General features: G+C 41.5%; 1 protein-coding gene across 22 annotated transcripts in view; it reads right to left on the bottom strand.

Annotated features, from left to right (window-relative positions):
• LDLRAD4 (low density lipoprotein receptor class A domain containing 4) overlaps positions 1 to 12,642 on the bottom strand; it is a 578,686-nt gene continuing 566,044 nt past the window's right edge. For all 22 annotated transcript variants that reach the window (XM_019668254.1, XM_019668244.1, XM_019668230.1 and 19 more), the window contains 2 exons: positions 8,900 to 8,953; positions 1 to 7,546 (listed from right to left, as the gene is read on the bottom strand). In XM_019668254.1, the coding sequence (XP_019523799.1) occupies positions 7,016 to 7,546; positions 8,900 to 8,953 (585 nt within the window). In that variant the 3' untranslated portion in view covers positions 1 to 7,015. The remainder of the gene's footprint in view (positions 7,547 to 8,899; positions 8,954 to 12,642) is intronic.

Genomic DNA, 12,642 nt, shown 5'->3' with positions numbered 1-12,642 from the left:
TATATCACTGATTATTTTTAATAATTTGGTGCTATGGTTTGACCATAGCATTAAGAACAAGCAGAAAAAAGCTGATTTCGTAACTTGAACAGCACTTAGAGCAACATCTTTCTTTAAAAGTATTGCAGTTACAGACCTTGGGTCTAAGAACTACATCACCATTGCTCAGTTAAAGGAGGCAGATGCACAACATTTGGAAGTCTTTTTCTGTATATAACTGGGAATTATGTTGAAAAGTAAGCACAAATGGTGGTAAAAAAGACTTTAATGACTTCTAAGTATCATAGTTCACCTGAACAACTATTTAAAAGTTAAAATACAGTTGTACTTTTTTAGTAGGCTACTTTATAATAAAAATTAAATGAACTAAATGCTGTGAATAGTATTGTACATATTTTAAAACAGTTTTAAACTAGACAAGTATACAATTAGAAAACATGATTTTTGAAAGCCATGAAATGAAAAATAGCAGTACACCAACAAGTACATTAAAATGAACCAGGATCATTAACAGTAAAGTTTACACCTCAGTTAGTTCTATAGAAAGGAAGTTATGGCGTGGTAACAAATTTTAGTACCCCTGAGTCCAGAACATTCTCAGATGACACCCACACTCAACAGTTCTCCCAATAGATGGAACCTGGAGAAGGGGCACTGGATGGGCTAGAGAACACACAGATAATGATCTTTCCATGGCTCTTTCAAAACACATAACAAAAAAAAGGCTGACTTTTAGTTCATTCAGCATTAAGAGTTGCACTGTAGAGGCATTTTTATTGTAGTTTAAGGATAATCAGTAATAATTTATTTTCCGGAGAGGATAAGGGTATGATTCTATTGTAATTTTCAAGATCGGAATATATACCACAGAGCAAATAAAAACTATGGAATTTGTTAGAATTAATATCTTCTAGTGATAGGATACACTGGAAACATGGGTCAGATGGGCAAAATTTCACTGATTGCCTTTAAGGACAACACTGGAAAGGATGCTTACACCCATGATTCAACAGTGGTTTTAGTGAACATGTTGTTATAGGCTTTTCTTTTTCTTTTTTTTTTATATTAGAATATTTGAAGATAAATGCAGAGGTCACAGTCAGACACTGAAAACTGAGCTGGAAGTAGATGCTGTGTAAGAGCTGTGACATAGCATGCAACTGAAAAAGTAATCCCTAACCAATGGTAAGACCTAGTCTGTTTTTTGGGTCAAGATCACCATGAGACACCAAAAGGAATGGACATAAGATTCTTCACTTGGCTGACTGATAGCTAATTCTCTGCTGATGATAACCTGTAACAAAACGTTTTTTTCAAAGAATGAGGTCTTCTCTTAAGTGGGTTCGTTTTTCCTGAGGTATTCTTTCCCTAACAAACCACTGTTACTTCATTGGCTCCACAGTTTCAATTTGTCAAAGAAAAAGGCACAGAGAGATTTGGCACTCAGATGGTCATAAATGCCTCTGTATTGAACAGAATCCTCTGTGGCAGTCTGATTTACCTATTCTGGATGTAATTTTTGCAATTTTGACAAAATATGCACTTTTTCTGGGGTCTGACATCTTTATTATTCTACAACATGGCATAATGTCTTTTTATAAAGCAAGTTGAAAAATCAGCATTTTTTTTTCTTACTGTATCTAATACTGGTCCAACTGAGCATTACTAAAGAGATTAAAATAAGCATCTAGTGGCAACCAAAAAAGATGGAATTTTTAAAAATTATTTTTTAGAAGTGTTTTCACAGCAAAGATGCAACTCTCAATTGCTATACATAACGCTGGTCATAAACTGTGGCTTGCTTGTTCTAACTTCTTTCCCTTGTGTTATAATATCAATATTTAATAGGAAAATAAACTACATAGACTTTTATCTGTATGCATCCATTTGCAAATTTCCTTACAAAAGAGGACAAAGCACATAGGCATTCACAAATTCTATGCCATTTCTGTTAAAATTGGTATCTATACATTATTTTACAGTATTAACAATTTTTGTTCTACCCATTGGGTAGGATATGTGCATAATATATTCAAGTTATATACAGCACCTTACAAATAGGACATAAGAAAAGACAGACAACTGAAGAAGCACCATTGTAAGTGAGGCACAGCAAAGGCGGGAGCACAGAGGACGGCAGTGGTGGGGGCTTGGTTCCTCTGTCTACTAAAAGCAGAACATGAGACAACTTGGGTGCTGAAAAACTACTGACATGCAGAGCTCTCTGAAGTGCTATGGATCCGTATAATATGCATATTTCTCAGTATAGCTTTAAACCCCACCACAGGACACACAAAAAAGCATACAGAGGAAGGAAAGAAAAGGATGAAAAGAAGACAGTGCTTTCTTAGCAAGGCATCCCACTCACACACGACTTTCCTAATGCAGCCAACCTGGAAATCAGCAGCAGCAGCAGCAGCAGCAGCAGCAACTGACTGTCTCACCCTGGCAGAAATTATACATTTGAACTATGCAAATGATGCAGCACTTTGTTTGGGTAGTAAAATAACCCAAGCTGAAACCTTGATTTCTAAAAACTCCTATTCCTAGGATATCACAAGGCAGGAGAGTACTTTCCGTTTGCCATCCATGTCTCTGATCTCTGGATAGAAGGTTCTGGCAGCTGGCAGCAGGGCCTCATTGGAATCCGTAAGTTAGGTGCTGCAAAGCTGCCAAGACTATTATTTGTGACTTGGGTGAAAGTAAAGTTTCTTAATCTGTGACTTTGGTGTGCCACTGTTAGATACAGCATTCCTAACATCGAGGAGGGGAGACTTGCCAACTTGTCATCCAACTGTTACTTTATCTAAATCTGGCAAGGTTGTGGTAATATAGGTGAATGTAAGCGGAACAGGAGCCTGCGTACCTGCTTGTCAATGAAGGTTGGGGATGTTGGTGGCCGGCGAGGAGGCAGGCTTGGGAGAATATGTCACTCACTGTGCAAGGGATTGGCACCAGGCACTGGCATATTTCTGTTTCTAGTCACTTAGACAAAATCAGAAAGTTAACAAAAACCAAGTATCTTTCCCAGGTTTTTTCCTTCATATACTGTTAAGCTCTCAAAAATTTAAGAAAAATGAATGGCATATGAATTAGCATGCAGTTAATGTTGCCGTGCTGAATATAAATAGCAAACCTCAAAAAGCCAGCACCAGTGCAGCAAATGCAAGACATGAGGCTGCTCAGAACGATGCAGGAGCAAGCGCCAACAGCATAGATGGACTCTCTTTTGAGGGCAGGAGCACAACAGGGTGTATCTCTGTGCTATGAACCAGTACCTCAAGGGCACGACTCTTCCTAAAAAGGACTTTCTAGAGAAGAGCAAATGGATGGAAGATACAGGATCACCTCTGTCAGGATGCAACTACTGGTTCTGAGAGGAAGGTGGGGATTTGAATGGATTCTTCTAGATCAGAGAAGCTTTATGAAAGTGCTTGCCTCTTGACACCTTCTCATGCTTATGAAGAGAAAGGTGAAGAAGATCAAATGGAGATTATTTAGAAGCTTAAGGCTCACTCATCTGTATACCACATTCCTGTGCTGGTGTTAGAAGGCCTCCAGTTTACTGTTGGCCCTTATTTCCTCTCCCATAAATTTGAGCTAAAATCAGTGGATATGTGTGTAGCCTCATGACCAAATCTTTGTAAATTTTAAATATTCTCCTCTGCTATCTTGAAATTTCTTGGATTGTGTGTCTGTGTGTATGTGTGGTGGGGAGGACAAAGGGTATGCTTGACAAGCTTCTTTAACACTCAGTTTTGGTCAGACACACAGAATAGATTAGCTTTTTAAATGCATAATTTGTTTAGCAAAATCTCTTTTTTATTAAGGATGGCTTCAGTGTCTGAAGAATGCTATACTTTCTGAAAAAACAAATATATGTTTGAAGACTGTGTTCCTCTAAATGGGACTCAGTATGCCTTGGGTTTCATATTCTTGGAAGTCCCTGGGACAATGGACAAGTCACAGCAGGATGCCCGAAGTATCAGTTCTTACCAACTATTCTTTCGAACAGTGCAGTCCTTTGTTTTGACATTCTACTGAAGTAAACCTATCATCGATTACCTAAATCACTGCTTCCTAAACTGGGCCCTCAGGCTCCATAAGCACAAGCTTCTTAAACATTAGGCCCTACTGTACAAGCTGCGTCTTCACAATCGCACCTCTTTCCACAACAGACCAGCAAGGAGATGATGCGATATGAACAGGTCAGCCACAATCTTCAAGAGTTACTGATCTAAATTACCTTTTCCCTGTGTTGAAGGGAAACTATTAAGTCATGATGTTGGCTTTTAAACTAAGTCATTACAAAGTACCAGCCTCAAGACCATTCAAATCATGGTTTCGTATGTCACTATCTTTAAATAACTATTTAACCTAAAGGGCAATTCTCTAGAATGGCTGAATGTGAGAAACCTCTCTTTTGAAGGATGATTAAAGTTATTTGAATTAAATAATTGTTTTGTCAATACAGTGGACATCCACGAAACTTTCATATACTTGCAAAATAACTAAGGAATTTACGTTTCTGACCTTAGTTCATTCTTGCAGCAGGTAGGAAAGTTAAGGATTGTAAAACCATTTTGAGCTAGAGCTACAGGGTGGGTTCACCCGTTTTACCAAAATTGCAGGCAAGGTTTGGAATGATGACATCATTAGCTAACCTTGTTATTTTGCATCTGAGGAGACACCTGACCAGTAAATTGCCCCGAACCCCCACCGATGGGGTCCTGACTGGGACAGGTACTTCACCTGACAGGGTGAGACAAGGCTTTGTGCCACAAAGATTGCCAGCTTCCTTCACACACAGGCTTGTGACCCAGGCAATGAGCTGACCTGTCAGGAGGCTCTAGGGCAGTGGGAAAGGCCCAAGTCTCTGGTCCTGAGTCAAGGCTCCCAGGGCTCTGCCCAGTCCACTGCAGCCCTCAATGTACAGACTTCCAAACAGTCCGGAGTATGAGTGACAACTGCTGCCCACCTTTTTTCTTTCCCTTTCTAAGAGTTTGACTAGTCCTGTGGATGTTACTGGGTGAAATGAATAAATCTAATGAAGATCTCAATCCTCAAAACAGCGACCTACTGACCAACCAAGAGAAGCAGCAGAAAAAAGCAGAGGGCAGTGGACAGGACTTATAGCTCAGAACAGTCTCTCCAGCTCTCAGCCAACAGCACAAAGTCACCTCACTGAGAAATGGCCTTGGAGACTCACAGACAGACACAAACACACATGTGCTGATTTGGCATTAAAACTGTAGCAATCAGAGTCATTGAGTCATCATTCCAATCCATTTTGTTACATGCAGAAGCCAAAGGGACCTAACCTGCTCAGAGCAGGTTACAGATAAATCCGCCTGTGGTGCAGTACTGGTTGAATTTATTGGCCGGTGCTGTTATAAAAGCCAAATGCTTCCGCAAAAGAATGTTACTTATTTACATAAGGACAAATGTTTGTAAATATCAGGAATATTAAAACTAAGACTAACAATATTTAAAATTAGTTTCTAGTTGCATTTAGCTGCTGTGTTGTGCTTTTTTTTCTGTGCTTTTAAAGTTGCTCTTCTGCCCTGTAGTTTTGTAACTGACTATCCAGTTCTGGCCACCACTGCAAAGGCTGAGTGAACTCCCACAGGAATTTGGGTTCTGAGCACTGCATTCCTCCAGGAACGCTGCGCCAATACTAGTGAAGATAAGCAATGGCTTATCTTGTTCTGCAACGTGGTGTTCTTTTGTCAATTCCAGAGGCTTCCTATGCATGAAGAACCCACTGCAGGCATCACTTAAACACTTAGTCCAGCGGGCTGCATGGGGACAGAGCCTCTCGAGCACTGACCAGCCATCCAGGACTGAACTGAACTACCTAGGAAAGGAGAGAGACAGTGGGAGTACACTGACAAGTCACATATTTCAACAGGATTAAAAATAACCACCTTGCATTTTAAACAATTTATTGCATAAAATAATGTATGTATCTGAGTATACTTCATGCTACAGTGAAAAAAATCTAAATTACTGAAGAAACTGCACTGCTGGAGGATGAGGGCAGCACTGCATGATACTGGGATACATAAATGCATCTGTCAGGTCCATTTTTAATAAAATATGCGTCCTAAGTCTAGTAGAGTAACCAACAAGTCAGAAATGCTGGAACTTAGTATTCCCTATCTTCCATCCAAAAGTCTCCAAATACTTCAGTGATACACTGCTTATCTGATGCAAATTCTTGCAATAACGACTTTCTTGATTTACATAAGTCGGCATATGTTAGGCTACATCCCCAAACATCTTTACTTGCATGATTATGGGGAGTACTCCAGGGTATTCCTTGGGCCTAATAATAATCCACAGGCGAAAAGACAACATACAAAACTTCACATAAAACAATTCCCTCATGTATATTTTAAACATTAAGATAGTGCAACTTTAAAAAACACATCATCATAAAAACACAAATTAACTCCTTGCATTCATCTAACTTTTCCACTTTATACCTTGGCACAAAAAACAGGAATTTTGAATCATATTTTTAAAACAAAATAAAAGTTCCACACCTTGGGAGAAAAAGCAAACTGGCTAATTCTTCCCCATTATAATACATAATAATGCTTCCTTCTTTAGTCAGTTAATTATAAAACAGGCCATTCTGGCCTCTTGCTCTGCAATCTACTTTCATAATTAAATAAATCAAATACCTCTTTTTATTTCATGATATCTTCAAAGCATCCCTTTCTCTGTGTTCCCAAGCCCACCCTTTGCCAAAACCCCCCCACCCCGACCCCATCCCGACGCCTGCCTCCAAATAAACACTGTTTACAGTCAGAACGGATGGAAGTTTGTATTATTTCAGTCTAGTTTGCATGCAATTCCCCTGAAAAGAATCAGAAACAAAGACCACGTTTGCACATTTGGTTTTACTTAGTTGTAGCACGTGAAACTGAAGAACACTGCCTGGGAGCAGAGGGGCAGTGCAGCCTTCTTCCCTCCTCAGTTTCTTTCTCCTCAAGTGCACATTGGAGGATCAGACAAGATTCCCAGGCTTCCTGTCTTTGCCCTGAATGGGCACCACTGTGCTCCCGGAGCTGTCCTGCTGAAATGACAGTCTGCTCCCTCTGTGCATGTTGCTGTGCTGGGGATGGAAGAAAGAGGCTCCTGGGTAGTGGCCCATCACCTCACTGTACGTCGGGGGTGGCCCCTCCATCCTCCCATTACTGCTGCAGGTGCTGGCACTTATGCCTGAATTGCTGCTGGGTGGGCACGGGCCCCCACTGTACACAGAAATGTCTATCAAGTCGCTGTCGAATATGGTCCGGTTGGGCGGGGCCCTCACAGATTCTCGGTTGAGTTCCATCTGCTGTTCGGGGTCCCTGAGCTGCAGGGTACAGGGCCCCTGGTAGGGAGGCGGCTCTTCCCCATCAGACAGGGAGATGGTGGGGGGAAGGTCAATCTCATGCTGCACATAGGGGTAAGTGGGCTGGAAGCGGCTAAACCGATCCCTCTGGATGAAGGACGGGGCAGTAAACCTATCCCGAGAACGCGGGGCATACATGATCTGCAAGGAAAAGAGGAAAAGCTTGAAGACATTTTTGACACAGTAATGATCATGAATGTGATGATATAAAGAAAATGTATGCTTGGTCTGTGTTCTCACCCATCTGAAAACTTTCCCCCCAAGAAAACAGGAAAAGACTATCACAGAAAAAAAATGTAGTTTTCTTGTTCCTTGTAACTTAAGACCACCAACCTTGCCAAAGTATAGCTTATCCAAGATGGTTCAACACTGGAGAATTGTGGTTAACTGAAAATTTGGGTTTAGGGGGAGTTATTGCGCATGTTATATATACATTTTCCACTGGTTCAAGTAGAATACAAAAGTAACTTCCAAAGTGCAGTAAACAGTAACATAGTGGAAGAGTGCTGTGCAGACAGCTGCACTGATCCTGTCCACCATGTGACCTGGTCCAGGCCTCCACTTCTTTACCTATAAAGTAAGAGGACTGGCAGGCCTGCTTTCCCAGGTCCCTTCCAGCTCTCATAGCAATGATTCGTAAGAGTAGGGAGTGGCTCAGTGTTTTCATTGTAAATATGTTATAACTTCGCACCATGGTACTTGGAACAGGTAGTGGGCACTGGGTCAATTTATTAATTATTTATAGGAGCCTGTTGCCCTATCAATTACTTAGAAGAATATGGAACAAGTGACTTCTTTTTCTTTTTGGTTTCTAAACTTTAACAGTTATTTCTTTCTAGATAAAAGTTTCCTGTAGCTATTTTTAGTAACTGATATGAAAAATGTTTTGTGTTCCAAAGTTAATATGATTATAGATTTTTTCCCCCAAACTGAATTCTTACATCTATTTCACCATCCAGGCTTCTAGAGGAAAGATTACACACACACACACACACACACACACACACACACACAACACACACAATGGATGGAGATATATATATATCTCCATCCATTGACTTCTCCCATACTATATTTTTAATTTAAAGGCAAAAAAACTATGTTATTTTTAAAGTTATACTATTAAACTTAGAGATGTGGAAATGAATCACGTTATATTTATAAACTATGCCCATATCTGCCATGCCTCATTAGTAGCAGCTTATGGGATCATGTAAAGATCAGTGATTCTCAACCTGTTTTTTATAAGAAACTTTAGCACAAATAATCTCTAGGAGATTCTAGGGAAAGACTCCCCCCCCCCCACTCCATCGCCCACCTTTTAAACAAAGTTATACGTATATGCCTTAATTTAAATGTGCTATTTCTTAATCTATGCTTTGATACATTTAATTTTGTTGCAATGGTTTTATTTCCCTCCTCCCCTCCCCTATGCACATCAGGTTCAGTAGCTTCCTCCTGCCACCCACACCCCTCCCTTGTCGAACCCCTTACCTCCGAGGTACCTGGCCGAGGACCGGAGCTGTCTGAAGGCCACAGGCGCCCTTCCTGGTGGTGAGTGGGGGGGAAGGGAGGGAAGAACATTACAAGAAAATCATTAGTTTCATACAGCAGCACCTAAAATCAAGGAACCACATTCCTCTTTGACAGTAGCAGACCTGTTTAAAAGAAAACAACAAAGAATTGGGTTTTTTTTAAGATTTTATTGCGGAATTGGGGGAGGGGAATAGTGTTGGGGAATTGGGGAAGGGGACAGACAAGTTGCTGTCCTTCTGTTCTTCGGTCCAGTTGTGGAGGACGTCGCCTCACTGGCCCATGTTGGTATTATCATTGCACTCTTCCCAGGTGAGGCAGATCGGTCACCGGCCACTGGACGGCCGCTCACGGCGGAAGAATTGTTTCTTTTTTTATACTGAACATCACAATGAGAATTGTGACCAAAAAGAAAAGTTAGAAATTTTAGGTCTCTGCCAGATATGAAATAGACTGGATTTGAAATAGATTTGAAGCTAAACATCTTTCCAGCTCTCTATTTGGATGTTTGAAATACATTCAAATGTCATCAAACTGTATTCAGTCACTACTTAGACTTGAGTGGGTCTGGTGAATTAATCTCTTATACGGAGGCCTACCCCATGCAAACATGCATTACCAGAGCTGGCCAAGTGCCAGCCCTTCTGAACTGTGACTTGGATTTGAGTTCAGCAGCAGCAACAGAAGAAAAGCATTGCCCAGCCATACTGGTTGGCTTTCAAAGTGAAAACTGCAAAGCCTGAAGGCCCTTCGAGCATCTTCTAGTCAGTTTTTTCTTCAGTCCATATATTCCGAAGGCAGATGTAACTTGATATCTAGTTGCTTAACATGGTTTTTCAAAAATGTTTGGCCAGACTGGTAGGATGACAAGCAAACAGTCGGCATTATTAAGAGTCATTTCTAACACCACTAACAAAGCACTGTAATATGTTATCCCTGTTGAACCCAGATTGTTGGCTCCTGGCAAGGGACTGCTGGGCTGTTAGCTAAAGGCCTGTTACTATAATAAAGAGACTAAGAACTATGGGAGTGGGGGTAGGGAGGGGGGCAGCTGTCTGTATTTTTGGATTCCCAGGAATATTTGTGCATGACTTGGTGCAATCACTGAGCCTCCTGAGAGCCAAAAAGGGCCCACAAGCAAACCTGAGAGGTAAAACAGCCCTAAGTCTCTCTTGCTCTCTTTTGTAGGCCAGTATTCTGATATAAACACCCCCTTTGCTGCTCAACAGGGTGTTTGTCCAGTCCATACAACCTGTTCCTAACATACAGGATCTCATGGACTCAGCAGCAAAAATCTGAACAGACCCAGCAGCATTTAGAGGCAGTTTGGTCTTAAAGTTTGACTATAAAATTATGGGATGGGCCATTACTGCTCTGGCCTGGCTAAGGAGATAGACCTAATTGAATCTAATGAAGTGGCTGACCCACACCCATGAGCAGCCTTTCACAGGCCAAGGCAGCTTGCTCAGCACTCAGATCAAAGTGAAATAATCACCACAGTTCTGGGTTCTTACAGCAACTTTCATATTGAAAACAACATAAAAACTCATCCTTGGACATTTTCAAGACTCACAATTCTGCCCTAGCTCCTATTTCTTCCTTGATACCGGAGCTCCGGGTCACTCCCTCTCACCAGCCACCTCACTGATGTCAGCTCTAATCTTCCAGCCAGAGAACTGCCACCAGGAAACAGCAAAAACAGCAGATGAAAGCACAGTGCGGAGCATAATGGCCAGAAATAGAACCACCAAATGAAGTGAGAGGGAAGTGACCCAGAAGTAGGGTTGCACATTTTCTGAAAAAGGCAATAACATCCCCAACAGCTTTAGTCCCCTAGCAAGTAGCCAAACTAGAAAAGTGCCTAAGAGATTAAGCCTTGTGCACACACCATCTTGTATTTCACATCAACCTCCTTGTTACTAAATTCATTGGGCACTTTTTGGCCCTCCTCTCACCTGGCCTCCCAGCAGCACTGGGCTCTCTCTTGTAGATCTCAATGACATCACTCGCCCTGGTTCACACTCTGACTTCTGTGGCCACTTTGTCTGCACCTTGGGGTGGGTGGGGAGGGGGGGGGTGCCTTGAGCTCTGCATTTTGGTTAAATGTTGCAGTTCCTTAGAGCCCTGTCTGGGGCCCCTCTCCTCTCACCAAGGTCTCCCTGGGCCACCTCATTCCCTCCGCAGCTTACAGAGCCACCCTAATGGGGATGGATCTATTTCTGGCCCCACCTTCTCCCAGGAGCTCCAGACACTGTCCACTGAGGAAATCATGAGTGCAGACAGCAGCAGAGCTTCCCTGTGCCATGCACTGCTCCTTCCGATGTCACAAGGTGAAAGCAGGGAGACAGTAGGCAGATTAAAAGAAACAACAACTTTATAGCATTCAATTTTGTGACAAGCTTTCATTTTCTCTTGGATCTTCTTTTATTTGCGAAAATGAAATCTTTATTATTAATGAATACATTATTTGTCATTCTCCTGCTAACTTAGTCACTATCGAGCAATCACTTATGTTTGACCATCTCTGAGCAGGGTGACAACATTTTTCTCCTGAATCTGCAAGTTGTCGGCAGGGCCTGGATTGCAGTAAACATGCCAAGGGAGAGGCTTTCCCTTGTGACAGGGTCACCCAGTCTAAATCCACAAAAACGCACAACCACAACACACACATGAGTGAACACAGGTACGTGAGTGCACATGTGTAGTTTGTCTCCTATGCTAGGTACACTTTGAGTCAATGGAATCTGGTGTTCTGGCCTCCCTGACTTAGCCCTGGAAGTTGCCTCCACGAGCCCTCTGATGAGCACAGCCACTAGGACCCAGGCCTATGAAATCCTTGGACAACCCTGAGTTGCTGGCTGGTCATCAAGGGTCTACTGAATCTACGTCTTGTGGAAAAGGGACGCAGGACAGCTCCAAATCTTGTAGGCTTAAAGACATGCATTTTCAGACTCCTTCACACTCGAGGAATCTGCTTTGTATTTTCCTCCTCCTGAATGGTCAATGAATAGCCATATTGACAGAAAAATTTCCTGTTAAGTTGAATCTGCTTGACACTAAAACATCTGTATTAAAGATTTTTTTAAAAATCACCTTATCTTCCAAATGATTGTCTTCATGATGCCAACGGTGTTATTTGCAGACCTGGAAAATGACTGAATAATTTTCCCTTTAAATCGGATCATCTGGCACTTTTTGGGGGGTGGGTAGTGAGTGGGAAATCAAAATTGACTTGTCTTCTTTTTTTATTAAGGTAAAACATACATAACATAAAATTAGCCATTTAAATCATTTAAAAGTGTACAGTTCCACGGCATTAAGTACATTCACTTTGTCGTGCAACTTTTACCACCATCCATCTCCAGAATGTTTTCATCTTCCCAAGCTAAAATACTACACCCATTAAACACTAACTTCCCATTCCTTTTCCCCTCAGCCGCTGGTAACCACCATTATACTCTCTGTCTCTATGACTTTGACTATTCTAGTACCTCATATAAGTGGAATTATACAATATTTGTCCTTTTGAGGACACATACAATATTGTGTCCTTATTTCACTTAGCATAATGTGTTTAAGGTTCATCCATTTAATAAGAAGAAGGTTCATCCACACTGTAGCATGTGTCCTTCATTTTTTAAGGCTGAATAACATTCCACTGTGGGACCATACCATATTTCATTCATTCATTCATTCATTCATTC

Source organism: Hipposideros armiger, unplaced genomic scaffold, assembly GCF_001890085.2.
Source record: "Hipposideros armiger isolate ML-2016 unplaced genomic scaffold, ASM189008v1 scaffold_522, whole genome shotgun sequence".
Taxonomy (NCBI): Eukaryota; Metazoa; Chordata; class Mammalia; order Chiroptera; family Hipposideridae; genus Hipposideros; species Hipposideros armiger.
This window is presented reverse-complemented; position numbering and strand designations above follow the sequence as displayed.